The 18,293-nt window shown below is 32.7% G+C and overlaps 1 protein-coding gene across 1 annotated transcript in view; it reads left to right on the plus strand.

The window, feature by feature from the left end:
- The first annotated feature begins 3,659 nt into the window (after positions 1-3,659).
- Positions 3,660-18,293, plus strand: part of LOC140432408 (ATP-binding cassette sub-family G member 4) — a 108,914-nt gene continuing 94,280 nt past the window's right edge. The window contains exon 1 of the mRNA XM_072520286.1: positions 3,660-3,996. Within this exon, the coding sequence (XP_072376387.1) occupies positions 3,765-3,996 (232 nt within the window). The 5' untranslated portion in view covers positions 3,660-3,764. The remainder of the gene's footprint in view (positions 3,997-18,293) is intronic.

The raw sequence follows: 18,293 nt of genomic DNA on the forward strand, positions 1-18,293 counted from the left end.
TTAGTGTCCTCCTCAGAGATGTCATAAAACAGTTAGAGGCATTTGAAATGTGGTGTTATTGACGTATGTTAAGGGTCTCATATATACACAGCACAATTAACATAACTTTTTCCCAGTTGCTAAAAACACAAGGAAATTATTAACACCGCAAAGAAAAAAAAAATTAATAAACACCAACTTTAAGACTTTTACAGTTAATTTTCACAAGGCAAGAGTAAGAGCAAGAGAATCAAGCATCTCAGGAGATGGACTGGTCTAACGTCAATTGATCTGCTGTGAATAGAATAAGACGAGTTAACTCTTTGAGACCCTGTGTACATGTGTATGTACATAGCTTTTATTGTTTTGTTAAATACCAACTACTCGCTTATCTATACCGAAATAGCATTCAGTCACTCAAATATACATTTACGATCCACATTTTTAACTTCTGCTTCCATCTAGTGGTCAACAGGTAAAGTTGTCAGCGATTTTGTTGTAAAGTGTCAGCTGTTTAGTTGGTAACCGATACTGCTAGTTTTATTTTACGAGAAACTGTTATCTACTGTGAAACGAAATCGATTCAACTTTTTAAGTGTGATTTATAATGTAAGTAGTTTTTTATAAAGTACAAAACATTGCCATAAAAACAATAATTTTGAAATAAACAAACATTATTTAGATGCACATGAGCATGTACAAGTGGTCTGAAAGCATATTTCTGATTATACATCTGTATGTACATATGGTCTAAACTTGGGTTTTAACTTAGTATTGTTGATTGCAGATAACATGGATTACAAAAGAAAAAAATATGATTTCGACAACCCAAAACATCTCCAAGAGTTAATTGACCTGATAGAGGACGGTAACGTATCAGAAATAGACAATTTGGAAGTTTCCGGAGGAGAGAGTTCTGACGAGGAGGATGGAATTCTGGATAACTGTGAGAATAAATCTATTATAAGACCAGGGGTTGATGCTTTGACCAGACGTGACACTGAGACACTGGAAGAAGGTGATGGCAGCGAAAATGATAATGAGGAGTTAGGGAGAACTTATGATTCAGACGACAAATATATACCAGATGAAGTTGCAGGTTACTCGGGTACAAAAAAATTAGGAAGTAAAGTATGTTTCTCAGAAAAGGATTGTTCTAAAAAACCAAAACAAGAGAAATTAAAACAAAAAAGAGAACCGTAGAGTGGACTAAGGCATCAATAGAGACTCCTACATTTACATAGCATCCTACTTCCCCAAATACAAGTCTTACAGAGCCACTGTACCAAATTCAGTATTTTTCGAAGTATATTTCAAATGATTTGTTTGAAAATATAGCAACATTTACAAATGTATATGCCTTACAGAACGGAAAAAATTTTAGACCAACTAATGAGAGAAATTAAAATTTTATTTGCACTTCATATAATGATTGGAAATTTAAACAAATTTCCCAAAATTAGGATGTACTGAAAAAGAAGCCTTGGTATTAGAATGTTCCTAGATAACATGTCTAGGGACAGATTTTTCCAGCTTAGAACATGTTTACATCTAGTGAACAATTTGGAAAGACCAGCAGGTGATACAGATAAATTTTATAAGGTTCGTCCTATCATCGACGCTATCAGAAAGAGATGTTTACAGCTTGAACTTGAGGAAGTACTTAGTGTTGACGAGCAAATGATTCCTTACACAGGAAAACTTTCCGTAAAACAATATGTGAAGGGGAAGCCCTGTCCTTGGGGAATAAAATTATTCGTCTTGTGCGGAAAAAGAGGTCAGGCTTTTGATTTTGTTTTTTATCAGGGTAAATCTACAGAACTGAATGCAGATAATAAAACAAAACATGGATTGGGGGCATCTATCGTTCTTCAACTAGCCGAAAGAACTTCCACCAGTGAAGGCCACAAATTATATTATGACAATTATTTCTCATCCTATGAACTACTTGAAATACTATTGGCCAAAAAAATATATGCTGGAGGGACTATTCGAATAGATAGATTTTACAAACCTCCTGTGTTACCAGACAATGAAATGCTGAAACTACCGAAAGGTTCCGTAGATGAAGTCGTCAATAAAGAAAAAAATGTGGTGCTAGTCAAATGGTTAGATACAAAGACTGTGAAATTAGTCTCCAATTATGTTGGTGCAGGTAATTTAAACATAGTTAGAAGATGGGACAAAAAAGGCTCTTGTTACGTAGATGTTAACCGACCTGAAATTTTCAAAGATTATAATTATGGAATGGGCGGAGTTGATCTAATGGACCAGATGATTAATTATTATCGAATATTTATTAGATCGCGAAAGTGGACATTGCGTGTTATTATGCACATGATAGACTTCGCTCTCACCAACAGCTGGCTGGAATACAGAAAGGACTGCGACAAATGTAATACAACCAATAAGGATCGAATGAAATTTCTAGACTTCAGAGTCAGAGTTGCCGAAAGCCTAATAAATATGGGCAATTCAGTAAGTAGAAAACGAGGAAGACCAGCATCTTCATCTCCTAAGCCTTCTATTTCAACATTTAAAAGACGAGGAGAGACGAGACCATTTTTGGAAATACAAACGGACAATTTTGGTCACATACCGGAGTTTGATTCTAAGAAGGAGGCTACTAGGTGTAAAAACACAGATTGTAATGGACGTAGTCATGTGTTCTGTACAAAATGTAAAATACATCTGTGTTTAATTAAGGCTAGAAACTGTTTTGCAGCTTTTCATGAACAATAAATATGTAATAATAATTACTTTGTAGTAAATATATTTTTAGTGTTGAGTTTATATTTAAGACCCTATGTACATACATATGTACAATAAAAATTTTTTTTTAAAGCGTACACAAGTTTTTTTCATTTTATCTTACTAATTGAAGACTTTTGAAATATAAAAACATATAAGATTTTTTTTTTTGAAAATAAAAAAGTCAGGTCTCAAAGGGTTAATGTAGTCGCCAACATCACTAGAAGATGATTTTAGAAGAAGAAGACTCGCACTCTGTCACTATCTTTAATTATTGTCCTTTACATAGCAGTCGGGTTTCATTTCCAATCTTATGCGCCTGGTGTCCTATTTTTATGCCCTTTCATTTGTTGATTTATCTTTAGCTTCAGTTTTTTATTTGTTCTGTCCATACCCCAAATATTCGTTGCATCTTTCTCCAGTTATCCGCTATAATTACCATGTCGTCCGCATACAATATAACTTATCGTTGCCTCTTTATATATTTCAATAGTTTATCCATAATTATTACGAATAGAGCTGGGCTTTGTCGATGTGATTTTTATAAAGTATACCTAGTGCTTGTATGAAACAACATATTTTTAACTGCACAAATCTAGTAAATAAGAAAACCTAAACTATCATTAGACAAAGAGAAAATTCGAAGAAAAACGAATTCAGCTATGTAGTTAATATTATTTAATACTTACGTCAATTTTAATTAATAAAAATGCTTGGTATATGGAGTGAAATAAAAAACTACTTGTTTGAAATAAACTACGCTAAAGTCTTATCATTATGACTAATTTCAAACAATAAAAAGTGATACAAAGCAATAGATTAACACCTTCTCAATAAAAAAATAAATTTCGGATATCTATTAAATCATCGCAATGAACTTTAAACGCGGTCCAAACTTTAATCGTTGTATAAAATGTCCGAGCTCTGATAAACAATACTCAGTGCATACACAAATACGAACAGATAGGCAATCACAATCTTCGAGAGTACTTACTGGTTCAGTCGCTGACAGTCCGCGAATTTCAATCCGCACCATGGAGGCAGTTCTGCACGAGAGTACTTTTGTTGGGCAATCTAAAGATGCCGCCGTTGTCAAATCGAACGGTGTCAACGGGGATTCAGTGAATTATTCCGTAAAGGTGAACCCAGAAAAGACTTTTATTAGTGGCGATGGTACTAATGGGAAAATGTACCAAAATACGGTGGACTTGGAGTTTCAAAATATTAGTTTTCGTGCGACGCAAGGGAATATATTTAGCAAAAGGAGTAAGTAGATCATGATGTTTTGATTGCTTATAAACCAAACAAAGGAAATATATGCGTGTTTTTGTTTTTATTATTATGAACAAATAAATAGTAAAAGTACTAATCTATTTCGAATTATCTACATAAAAAAATTAAAAATTTCAAAAATTTATGTTTTTTAAATATTAATTCCTACGTTTTAAAATCAATTTATAATTTCTTCAAAAAGTAATATTTTAGAAAAATTATGAATGTATAATAAATTTAAAATAATCTAATTACTTCTTTATTTAAACTTAAGTAAAAAAATTGCTTCTGAGAGACCAGTTTCGATCATTTAAGTTATTTCAATTGATATTGATAATATTGTGAATATGTTCCTTCAGCTCAAAGTTTATGTTTGAAACTTGCTACAAGGAAGATTTTTTGTGTGTATTCTAGGTAATGTATTTTTGGCTTTCGTATAAGTTTTAGCATCTACTACCAAGCTTTTTTTGGCGTAAGCTTTGCTTGAACAGATACTTAACTTTTCCCCGCTGAGCTGTTAATGCTCGCACACTGGAACTTTTCAGTTTCTTTTAGAGCTACATTTTTGATAGTTCTTTTTTATCTTTAAAAGTATAGTCTATAACAACATCCTGTTAAATAATTTCCGGATGACATGACGTATTTGTTTGTTTTTTTTATCCATTACATATCTACGGAAAACTAGAAAATAGTTGGCCACTCCTGCTACCCGGACTTGAGCCAACCTTAACTTCCACTTGGTCGTGCTTACCTCACATAATTAGGCATGTCCAAGCATGATAATCTCCTTCTCCAAGACCATGTCTGAGATGGGAAGCTCTTCTTCTTCTTCTTCAAGTGCCCTGTCCACTGCGAACGTTGGCTATTAACATAGCAGTTCTGATCTTGCTTACGACACTTCTGAATAGTTAGACCAAATAAAGCCCGAATAATTTCCACAGATTTTGGAGACCCGAGTACCTTTTCGTCTTCCTATTGGGGAACCGTCTCTTGCCGTCTTTACTAGTCTATTTGTTGTCATTTGGCTTATATGATCGTTCCATTCTACTCTTATATTTCTTACCCAGGCTGTTTCTAACATCCTTTTTGTCCTCGCCGTGTCAGGTCGTGTTTCTGCCGCGTATATCATTATTGGTCTAATGACTGTTTTGAAAATTCTGCCGTTCATTTCTTTTCTGATATTTTTATTTCTCCATATTGTTTCATGCAGGTAGTATGTGGCTGTGTTTGCTCTATTCACTTGATCTTCCACTTCCGTTTCGAGCTTCCGTAGCTAGATAATGTGATACCTAGATATTTAAACTTCATCACTTGTTCTATTATCTGACCTTCCAGCTCCAATTTACATCTTAGTAAATTTGCTGTTGTAACCATGCATTTTGTCTTTTTTGAGGATATTAACATGTTAAATTTTCTGGCGGTTATATTAAATTGGAGCAGCATACGTTGTAAATCGTCTTCACTTTGAGAAAGTAATATTGCGTCGTCTGCATAGCAAAGTATTTTGTGGTTTTTCTTCCCTTTAGTATCCTTTTTTATTTATTGCTTTTTTTATTATTACATCCATAATCAGGTTGAACAATAGAGGACTCAGGAAATCTCCGTACCTTATTCCATTGTCAACTTCAATAGGGTCGGTTAGTTCTTTCAGTTTTACTTTTATCGTGTTGTTTTGGTAGATATTTTCGATCGTTTTAAATATTCCTAGAGATATGTCTCCTGCGTACAATAAGTGGATAACGTCCTTTAATGTGATCCGGTCAAATGCCTGCTTAAGGTCCACGAAACATAGATAGATATGCCGGTTTGTTGTATTCTAACGATTTCTCTTGCACTTGCCTCATTATAAATATATCGTCGGTGCATGATCTTTTCGACCTAAAACCTTGTTGTTCTTCTGCTAGTGGTATAATTTCATTCAGTTTATTTGTTATCACTTTGGTTGTTTATTTTATTGTTTAATACATTAATTCCTCTGTAATTTTCCGGGTCCGATTTATCTCTCTTTTTGAAAAGAGGTATTAGGATGCTTGATCTCCATTCGTGGGGAATTCTATTTTGCTCTACTATTTTTTTGGATTGGTTTTTTTATTTTAGATTGCTAGAATATTAGATGATCGGTATCAGGGTACAATTTTGATACTTTTATCATGTTTTATATCTTATAATCTTATTATAATTTACTTAAGCCTTGTTTAAGTCGTACAGTCATTGTTATTTTTTAAATAGTTGTCGTAATGCCAAATAGTAGATAAAAACTAAATGTAGCCCAAAAATTTGTATTTAAACTAAGATGGGTAGACAGCTAACAATAATGTAAACTTTAGCATTTGATCACCTCTTGACAATTGTGATTTTTAACGTAGTTCTGAGCAGCTTACAATCAATATCCAACAGAAAAATCCTTGGACATTCTTTGGTCTTGGTAGTTTTAGAGTGTACAAAATGTTTTTTCATGAACAATAGCATCAGGTTTTGAAGTCCACTTAAAATATTTTTTTATCGTTCAATGATAATTGGTAAAATGTCGCTGCTTGATTTATGCTCAATAACTGTCCCTTAAAAGCACTACCATCAAAGTAGAACATATTCTTCGTCTGAAACGTCTTATCTATAAACAATCGTAAAACAACCTCCTGCTGCAAAAAGTTCTGGGTACATATCCAATACCCGTACTTTTTCAGGTTGAGGAATACGGTGACACCGATCCTTTAATGACAGAAATAGAGATCAATTTTATTTGATTCGTGTGAAAAAAGTTATTCCAAAATATGAGTTTTTTTCTGAATGACTGTTTTTGCTTTTTGGTCTGCTTTTTTTATTCTTCTGATTTTCTTCCTGAAAGCCATCTAATCGATTATTATTTAATTATTACTGAATTAAAGATGCAAAGAAGCAATCTTAGACAAACATTGTGAATATATCTGTTGGAACATTTATTTATTTATTTATTATTTTTCTACATATCCCCTAATAATTGACAGACATAAGATCACAGACCCTAAGCTTTTAGAACTCGTCTTCTCTCATTGTTGTTAATGTTTTTAAATTTAAAAATTACGCTCGCATTTATACCACTTATGTCCACATGTCTTAAAAACACAGCAAGTGATTATCCTCTTGCTATTTTTGAAGTACTGCACAAATCTGATGTTCTGTCCTTTTCCTCTTATGGCATTATAAAGCCAATATCATAATGGTTTTTGAGTGTTGATTTCATCTTTGCTATGCGTGGTAAAAAGGATAATCATGGTTTGTTTTTCTTCGCAACTATTGATATCAGGCACATGTCATTTTAAAAACCAAAATAGGTTAACTTTATTAGGCTGTTCTTATTTTCTGAAAATCCGAGAAGTAGTAAATTGTTTTTTGGGGTATCATTTGTTTAGTGGATATTCTGCTATAGGTAAAACTAATCTTTTAACAATATCTTCAGCTTTCTTGCAAGTTGCTTATTGAGCTGGTACTTTCCTTAATAACTTTTAAAATTGTAGGTATAAAATGTTTTAATATTACAAAGGGCATACATTTTGATGCCATATTGAGTGAGTATGTAACGGGTATAAGTGAGTGCAAGCTCACTTATCATTGAAATTATTGATACAATTTCTAACAAACTCTTGGCGGAAATCGCTTGTTTGTTGAAGTTTGCTCTATTCTCTCATGCACATTGTCAAATCGATATACAAGCATTAGAAACAGAAAACGCTTGTGACTAAATAGTACTCATAAACTAATGATTCCTGTTTTTTGATCCCACAACTCCAAACCATTTGTATGACTACCGTTATTGATTCTGATATAGACAAAGAGTCTAAGACTGCTTTGATTTCTCTTTTTGTGGTTACTTTGCAATCCCTTGATCTTGAATATTCAACTTCATTTTGGTATTCGCCACAATGTTGTCAATCTTCTGGTCAGTTATAAATTTATTGAAGGCATTAAATTCCCTATAAATATTTTTTGCGTTACTTTTTCGACCAGGGAAAATTTTAATGATGTTTTTCGCCTTTTCTTTTACCCGAGAAGAGAGGCTTGCTGATCCAAATAATTTCATTATCTCGTCATATAAAAACCGGTAGTCATCTTACTCCTGACATTGTTAGTCGGCATATGCAATTATGTCCAATTCAGCTTGTAACTGTTCGGATTCGCTACTATTTAATATTTTGAGACAATTTCTTGCTCTTGATCTATGTCACTATTAACTTTTGTTTCGTATTCGTCCAGCACCAATTCGCCTCTTTATTCTTCCGGTTTCTAATATCTTCATAGGCACTTTTTTCAAATTCCTTAGTAGTCAATGGCTTCCCTACTCTAAAAAGCACAAATTACTCTTATTATATCTAATTGTTTTTATACAATATGTTATATTTATATTTTGCGTTCTATTCCATATAAATAAAAACAAACCAGTGTTCTACTTTCAAATTATATACCACCTATACCATACCTATATACTATTTACACTATAATTATATGATAATCGCAGCCATTATGCGACTAATGATACAACAAAAAAAAGTAGCTACATGATAGGGCGCGTGGCGGAAAACACACAAGAAATATGTACCCTACGCAATCAAAGATCAATTTTACTTGACGAGTGATCGCTTGACATTCTAAATGGACTTTGGGTTTTGGGTGAGGAAGGACATAATGAATAACGAATGCTTAAGCACTCAAAAACGTACGGTTTTCTGGAATTACTTGGTGAGCAAAATACTAAAATTTGCGGTAATCTGCCACACTGCCACATACTCGCCCGTCAGAGGGATAAATATCCTTTTGTTCAGTTTTTTCCCTCTACAATGTTTTTTATTTTTTTTTTTTTCGATTTTCTGTATAATGTTCGTAAAGATTATTGCAGTTTACAAATAACGCTAATGATAAATATAAACCTTTTGTTTATTTTTGTACTGTTGATGCATTGTTTGCAAAAATTGAATATGTATTTTTTTAACTGCAAAGAGAGATATGAGTTAATTCGGTCGTTTACCTGTAATATTTGGGTTAGTTGTAAAATAATAAAAAAAAACCCGTATACGTTAATAATACAGGTTAAAAAATAATTTATTAGACTATTTGCGAATGCAGGAACGCGAATAGTTGATGAAATTTATAAATTGATGGAGGGAATATTGATGAACAAATACTAAAAAAGTTGATAGAGACTGTGATATATGTCCAATTCATAAAAAGGGAATAAAAGACATATGGACATAGCATTGATAAATGTGGCATACAAAATATTATCAACAGATATTAAGAACTGTTCCAACTCTTATTTCTTAACGAACACTACTTGTATAGCGATAAGTATGAACAAGGGCACGGTTTAAATTTTATATCCCTTGACCTTGAATAAAAATGTCAAGTAACTGCAGCAAACAGCCTCGTTGTAATCGTCAAATAACGAAGGTAAAAAAGTTGATCGCGCCAAAAGCATGTTGGAATAAACATTTGAGCAAAGAGTGAATTTAGAGTTTTTGTTAAAACTCTGGAACTCCACGTCCGAGAGCTATGAAATATTGTAGAGGGTTTACAGGGATGATTAATTATACCCCTGCAATTTTTGTGTAGTACAAATGTTCTTAAGGTGGGAAGCGAATTTTGTTAAAGATGACGAGTACCCCGGGCGATATGTTACTTCAAAAAGTGACTTTAACGTTTAACCAGTGGCCTGAAGAGTTAAAAAAGACCGTCGATTGGGTATTAGGGTAATTTATGAATATTTGAAATACTTTGATGGTAATAAAGAAGCTGTGAGAGAAACAAACTTTGCATAGAGGATTAAAGATGAGGAAAGCGTGTGCTCTAAAACTCCGAACGAGAAAATTAATCGTAAAGAAATTTGTTCTGATATCTTTGAATGCATTTAAAAAGACAAACTTCTTATTAGTTTTAGACAAAACATAGTTTTTTCAATATATCCCTGAGACCAAGTTTTAATACATGCAGTTGAAGACTCTAATCTGTACGATAGTCAAACAAGTCAGGATGAGCAAGTTCAAATTCAAGGTGATGATGATTGTTTTCTAAGATATACGGATGTAATTCACATGGAATAGGTACCGCAATATCAGACACTTAATTAATATCACTATTTAGAGGTTTTACAGGAATCAAACAAAAAATTCGCAAAGAAGTGTCTGAAGTATAGAAAGAGAACTTCTGGATCCTCGATCGCAACAACGCATTGGCCCACTACATATTTGGCCAAATACAGTTCACAGTTATGAAGCACCCATCCTATTGATCAGATTTGGTATCCTGTGACTATAACCTGTTCCCAAATTTAAAATGCTAATTAAAACAAATTCCCCACGAGTCATTAGAGGATGTAAAATAAAGATCGAAGTAGCTACTTAATAGCCTGTAAGAAAATGATCTGCAGAACTGCCTCCCACAGGGCAAGGCCCGTATGGAGCTATGTAGGGATGAAGAAGGGGAGTATGTTGAAGGAAAAGAATGAGAAGTTATAGAAAATTGCTAAATAAAGATCCAAGAATATCAGAACTTAACAGTAAACTAACTTGATAAAAAATCTTCATCGAGATGAAGACGAAGACAAAGAAATAATTATTATAATCGTAACACAAAATCCCACTAATGGTTAATGAATTTTGATGAAATATGCGCAAACGAAGGTTGCATAAAACAGTGATAAGAGCAATATTTGCATATACACTTCAGAGTCGGGCACATTAAAGAACACCATTAGGGTTGTCTATAATTTTTTTTGCCACAAATAGGTCGCATTCATTGGTCACTTCTGTACTGATCTTTTTCCTAGTTAATGTTTTCCTATTCTAACTTGACTGCACCTTACTGATGATGACCAAATAGTCAGAAATAATACGTATTTACGATTGCCTTCCATCTTATGTATATAGATGTATACAGATATGAAATAAAAATATTAAAATTATCTTTAGGGTAATATAAAATGGAAAAAAATAAGAGCTTATAGAGACTAAGAATTAACAAACACAAAAAATAAATAAAACAAGAAAATAAAGCAATGTTATAAATTACCATCGTGTCGGAAAAAATAGAACTTTCAAAATTAGTAAAAAACGAAAAAATTTCTAGTGGATTTTGTCAACCCAACATTATCTCACTGAATATTATAAAACGCAAAAGAATAAAATAATAAAATTTTGCGTAATTTTTGACACCGTTAAATGATAATTTAAATAAATATTTTCATTTGGAGGAGAATTTTAAAATAATGTAATCAAAGGAAGATATTCTAGCTTTTTATTATGGGAAACGATAACCCTTTGTACATGTATTTTATTTATAAATAATATACAGGGTTGGGCGAAATGAAGAAACTAATAAATTTTTGGGTGACGCTTTGGTGATTGTTTATTATTTGTATTTAAAAATACGCTTAATTCACGTTTTATGTATTTTATGATCTGTTTATGCTTTGTTCACTATCCCACATATTTAGTCTTCCTACTTGCCATGTCTCTTAAAGATACAACGAAGTAGGTAAATATAAATAATGATTTACGTCATTTCGTAAATTGCTCTAATAAACGTCAGAAGTAACAACATAGCCGCAAACTAACTGTCGTCGACAGCACTATGGTAAAATAGGCTAGAACCAACCACGGAGGTAGACGAAACGATTTAAAGGGGATATTACAGTATGGCAACATTGCATTGCTAGTAACATAGAGTGAGAACATATAAATTGTAATCTAAAGAGAATAATCAACGGTTCCCCAAACTCTGCTACTTAAATCCGTGGAAGGTAGTCAAAATAGGAGGACAATGAATAATTTTCGGTGATTTCCCGATCTCTTGCACAATTGTATCTGTCCATAAGTAGGCACAAACTGTAGCTGCAACACAAAACACAACGTTTTTTTTTACAAATTTTCATAAATAATAAATTCTAAAAACAAAATCTAAAAGAATTCTTTTACCAACGATATCTTTCCTCTTTTTTACTTTTCCTTGTTCTGCATAACTGCGCAACTGATGCCCAAACAAAGTACCAGGAAGAAACCAACAAACAATAGCGCGAAGAACACAAGACCCACAAGACACAAGAGATATAAAACTGTTTATCGAGGATAAAATCCATGGGAAACGATGACAAGAGAGGTTTTCGAGGCACTCGGTGTTTCAAATAAGAAAATTTTTGGTCACAGCCTACATGAGGCTTCCCTAACAGCCTAAGACAGAGAAGGATGGAAATCCATCTGAGCAATCGAAACATGATGTACTGTACTCTTTCGACAGTTGACAAAAAAAGGAAGAAAAGTAGACGTAAAGCTATCTTTCCCATTGTAGTTGGTTGGATCTTCAAAAGTAATAGGAGAAATATAGTTTGTGTGATCACAGAAAGTAAGCTTCTCATCAAAAATAACACCCAAATCCCGAATAGAAAAAACATAATATATTTTTTATTTAGGTGATGTAAATCACAAGTATTTGGTGATTTACCCGATCAAATGCTTCGGAAAAATCTGTGTATATTGCATCTACCCAATAACGGTCTTTCATATGTTTCAAAACCATGTTTTGATTGAGATATTAAGCCTTTGCATAACCAAGAAAGCTGCTTTGCTATAAGATAGTTGAAGAGCTTGGGAGTTACAGATTGTATACAAATGCTACGATAATTTCAATGTTGTCTTTCTGGCCATTTTTAAATATAGGAACGACATAACTTTTTTTCGATAAAGAAGGAAATATAGAAGTTTCTGAAGATCTAATAAATAATATAAAAAATGGCATGACAAGGGTACAGACACACTTTTTTAATAAAAAATGTTGCACTTCATCTGGGCCAGCAGTAAGCTTTTTGGGTAGCTCAATAATGTCAATAAAAATATCAACCATGGCAATTTTAGAAAGAAATATTTATACTAAAGTTGATATTTAATGGATGAATAGGTACGTAAAGGTTGTTTTTATTTGGTGAATACACAGTTTGGAAGAAGTTCATAAATAAATTAGCTATGTTTTGACCATTTGTTGCAGATTGGAATCGATAAAATAAGAAGTTAGGCAGGTTACGACTAGATCGCTTATCATTGATGTACTTCCAAAATGATTTTGGATCATTTTTTAGGCCCTTATCTATACCTTTAATATGGTTGGTGAAGCAAATTTCAGACAGTTATTTACATTCAGCTCTTAGGTGGGAAAATCTAATATAGCCATCAACAGAACGATTAATAACGTTAATATAGGGAGCATATTTTTTCTCCATAGTCAGTCTTCTAAGATCAGAAGATAACTACTTGGCAAAAGTTGAAGTTCTATATTTCTTCAATGGCACAAAGTAAGCAATTCCTATAGAGAGAACTTCATTAAATCATTTTGTAGAAATATCAATATCATTAACCATACATAACCGCCAGTCTATGGAAGCAAGGAAGTTGTTAAGCACAATGTAATCGCCATTCCGAAAATCATAAAACAACTCATCATAAACCAACTTTTTTTTATTTGTTTCTTTGACATCGAGGTTTAAGCAACATTTATAACCCACATAATGGATGCTAGGATCTACAAGGGGATCGCTTGCTTTTAAGATATTTAGCTCCATAACATTGGAAAAAAAAGAATTCAAAAATGCATTACGATTATTGGGAATATTATTATGTTGACACATGATGATTTTGGAAGATTGTTATCACCAAAAACATATCTATCCTGTGCTGAGTATTACAGAAAAACACTTTCCACAGTTTGAAAATGGGAGTTGTATTATATAATGTTTAAATAATTAACATGCTTATTAAACATGGTAAAGAGCCGAAACATTTACTATTATTTATATATATATATATATATATATATATATATATATATATATATATATATATATATATATATATATATATATATATATATATATACAATTAAATAAAAATTATTTGTTATCGCTCATTTCAAGGTTTAGGAAACCAAGTAACTCGTTCTTGTATTTCGTCGTAAACAAAGAAATGTTTATACTGCGCGGTGTCTTAGAATCGTATATTTCTTTAAATTAACATTTCTGCGTCAGAATAATAAACAGTACTGTCGATTATTTAAATTTTGCCAATTTGCTTAGAATACCAATGTAATTAATTGTCGATCCAGTTCGTCAACGAATAAAAATCTGCTATTTATCATTTTTTCCATATGGATTTAACAAAAGGAATTGCACATTAAAATAATTATAAAGTAGAAATACTATGTCATAAATTATCTAACCTAACTATCTAGTTTATCTGAATAATATGACTATATATTTATGCAAAATTTTGAGCCTAAGGTGTATTATTAGGGGAAATTAAATAAATATCTATCAGCGCCAAAAAATAAAAAATAAATTATAATTTTGATTACAATTTATATATTTTATAATAGTCACCTATAAATCATAATAAATTAAGTCTTGTAATATAAATTCATAAATTAATATGAATATAAGAAGAATTAACAAAAAGAAAAAAAAGAGAACAAAATGAATTGAAAAGATCTGAAAATCCCGAGAATTGGCACAAAAGACCTTAACACGGATGACTGATTGTTGAAGATTCGGAAAATCGGCCAGAACGGTCAAATCTTAGTCTACACGATCGACGAGGTCTTCTACCAAGTATTGGGAGCTATAGACTCCTTGCTATGAGAAGGATTAATGTAGCTTTAATACGAGAGCCCTAAGTTTAGAAGGGCCAAATAAAAGGTCTAAGCAGCAACTTCTTTTTGGATGCCATCATGGTAATATCAATTGAAGGGCTTGGGGGGAAAAGGTAACAAGCCACAAAAGTAGAAAATGGAGAAAACCTAGTTTGAAACTTTCAATCAAATCCATAAATCAGAGTTTTTATTATAACACAACAATATTTTTTTAAATGAAGCTTTATTCTGAATATAAGCAATTTACAAACTAAAAAAAAAAACCAAACGGAACTCTTAACTAAAAGAGAAAAAATATTTTTCTTGAGCAACGTGGCTTACTCCTTTTTTACAAAAACATTGTTGTAAGATTTTCTTATCTAAGACGATGTTTCTATTTTACTCGTCCAAGTCAAAATTCTCCGTTTCCGGATCTTCTGCGAGGTCTGTTGACTGTTGTCGAACGCCCAGCTCAACGTAAAAGTCGTGATAAACTATAGGAATATAAGGCATGAGTTCCCTTAAATTTTTTAGCTTATTTTCGTAAGAGATACAGAAGGTATATTTTGGAGGAAAATCTTTTTTTTATTCAATTTATTTTTTTATTCGATTTCCATCTTTTACTCCTCGCTTACCAATATTGACCGATTTCAACTATTCATTTAAAAAGTGTTTCACAAGCATTGTGTTGGGTTTATCCGCCTCAAATCTAAAACATCTAACTTGACTAAAACGTAAAGGTTCTTTTTCGTCTGTCGTCTGTTTTTTGTTAGTTTGCCTTTGCAGCTCGTCAAAGGAAATAAAATCTTTTTGTTGCATCTTGATAACTTCAAATAGATTGGTTTTTTGGCTTTTCTTATAACGTAGCACCATTGATTGGGATGATAGATTTGTGCCGTAAATTTCTTTTTCTTCTCAATTAGGGCGAAATCACGATCTGAGGGTAAGCGCGTATGCCCACTTACAAGAAAACGATGTTCGATAGCCAAAAACTGTTTTTCTCTGAGTAGTTGCATATATACTGACATCAGAGCCCAATTTTTATTTTGACCCCTACAGTTATCTGTGTAAATGATAAGCTCTTTATTGTCAGTATTTGTTAGGAACATTTCGATATATTTCAGTAGTGCACTGGCAATTTCATCACTACCCCTCTTTGCCACATTTTCGGTCCAAGTGAACATGTACCCCTGCTCTCTTTTGCAGTTATGGATGCCCAAATTGTACATCCATGCCTTTCTCAAATAATTGATTCGAGCGAGACATTGTATGAATCGCATGTTTGGCATGTATCCGTTTTTGACAGTTTAAATCCTATATTATATTGCGAGCAAAAAACTCTTCTGTAATAATTTTCTTTCACTAGGACAATATGTTTGGCATTGCACCAAGGTATATGATAATCTGTATATAAAGATGATATGGACAAATCGTGATTGATGTAAGTGAGGTTGGGTTATCTTGTCTGCTCTAATGGCTGGAATGTTTGGGTACTGCTTGAATATGTCGGTGGATGGACAAAATTCTCTCTTCAGATATTTTGTTTTTTCTGTTCGTATGTTTTCCTCGCTTATCAGTTTTTGGAGTAGACTTTCCTTTCTTTATTTGGCAACAGATATTATTTATCCGCTTTTTTGACTGCTGGAGACCATGAACTGCCAAAAATTCAGATTTGCATACTTTTTTATCGGTGGCATTAATCTTTTAATAATATTTAAATGATACACTTCTACAAGATGTTTGGCGTTTGATTTTTTTTGGATAACTTCTTTTTTTGGGAACGCATTTTATTCTACCAAATAAGTAGTTATTTTGTTGCTGTCGAGTCCCCAGATTCCAAAATGCATGAAAAATTACTTCTTCTTTCCCCATCAGGCTTGTTCTACATTTGTGTTTGCATTTACATGGTTCTCCAATAGCTTTAGGTTCCATTTCAGTCCCTTGGTATGTTTTGTACCCATGGCTCAGATTTCTTCTTGTTTCCTCCCGGTCCCTTTTGTTAGAATGAACTTTTCTCCAGCGTGAGGGCGTTGAATTTTCTGGAAAACTTAGATAACCTCTAGAAATATCTTGTTTCTGATCCAAGGGATCGTTGGACCCATTTTCGTCCTGAAAAAAAAAAGATGTATAATTTTTTGCAGTAAGGTAATAAGCCACACCCATTTTTCGTAGAAATTCTGCTAGGCATATGAAAAAAATACTGCAGCTACAGATATAACGCAGTACGCATCGTCGTTACACAACATTACTGCGATATTTAGACGTATTGTACGTAAAGGCAATAATACATATTTCGATACATAGGTAAAATATGAAATTTTATATTAAGCTTAAAAATAACAAAATCTTTTGCTAAATAAGCCACATAGAAATAAACTTACCAATATATGTGTAACTCCTTCTGTTGAATGTTATTGGGGATTGTTGTGATTTTGTTTCCTATTCTACTCTTTAAAGTAGCCTCCAGCCCAGTCCGATTGCTGTACGTGGAATTTAAACCTTCTAATATTACGACTTTGTCACTTCACGGGGTACGTATGTGTTTTTTGGCTGCGTTTATGATCAACTTAGCGAATCTATCATAATTTTTTACCTTTCCTATGATGTGTCTAATGTCATCTTTCAACAGTCGCTTGAAGTCATCCTATTTTGCTTTTCTAAAGTTCCACCGTAGTAGAGGTAAGAAATTAACAATGGGAATGGAAAGTCGTGTCTGAGATGGTGACTGTTGGGCTGTATTGTAACTTTGCAAACTTGTTCAGTACTTCAGTAAAGACGTCGGTTCTTTGGTTTGAAGTGAAAATGAAGGTGAAGTAAAGATTGTTTAAATAAAATACACATATTGTGTTATCCAGATATATTCATATATTCAGCATATTTATATAAGGATTTTAATCAATCAAATTGTGCGAATATTTGAATTATAATTATCGTTCAATGATATCTTAGTACTCTCTAACTACAACAGAAAGTCTAGTGTGGTAGTTATAACCTGGAAAGCTTTATTCATCTTCTAGTTCCATGACCGTTATCGATCGTTAGTTACCACACTAGACTTAGAAAGTCTAGTGTGGTAGTTATAACCTGGAAAGCTTTATTCTTCTTCTAGTTCCATGACCGTTATCGATCGTTGGATATTATGTTGGCTACCATATTCGCTTTCGTGACTTTATTGAATAGAGTTCTTGAATAGAGTTATTGAATAGAGTTGAATAGAGAATTTAGTAGAGACTAAATAATTATGTAGTCGATTTTCCGTACCATTGTCTTAGATTTTTCAGCCATAATGTTCTTCTTCTACCAGGACCACGTTTACCTTGGATCTTTCCCTAAATGATCAGATGTAAAAGTTTATATTTTACATTGTGTCTCCTAAGGACTTCCTCATTTCTAATTCTGTCGATCCAGCTTATTCGTAGTAGTTGTGTATGTAACCAAATCTCAAAGGCTTCCGGCATCGCCTTTCACTTAGGGTCCACGTTTTCACTTCACACAGTAGCTATGTATTGCGATACGTTTTTTAAACAAGTTCTATAGTCCTTTTTCTTGTATTCTTTAGTCTTACTTTTTAAAAACCAACAAAATTTTAAAATTTTTATTTTTAATTAAAATAATTCAGCAAATTTAGCAGTAAAAGACGAGGTTTAGGATAA

The sequence above is a fragment of the Diabrotica undecimpunctata genome, chromosome 1, assembly GCF_040954645.1.
Source record: "Diabrotica undecimpunctata isolate CICGRU chromosome 1, icDiaUnde3, whole genome shotgun sequence".
Lineage (NCBI taxonomy): Eukaryota > Metazoa > Arthropoda > Insecta > Coleoptera > Chrysomelidae > Diabrotica > Diabrotica undecimpunctata.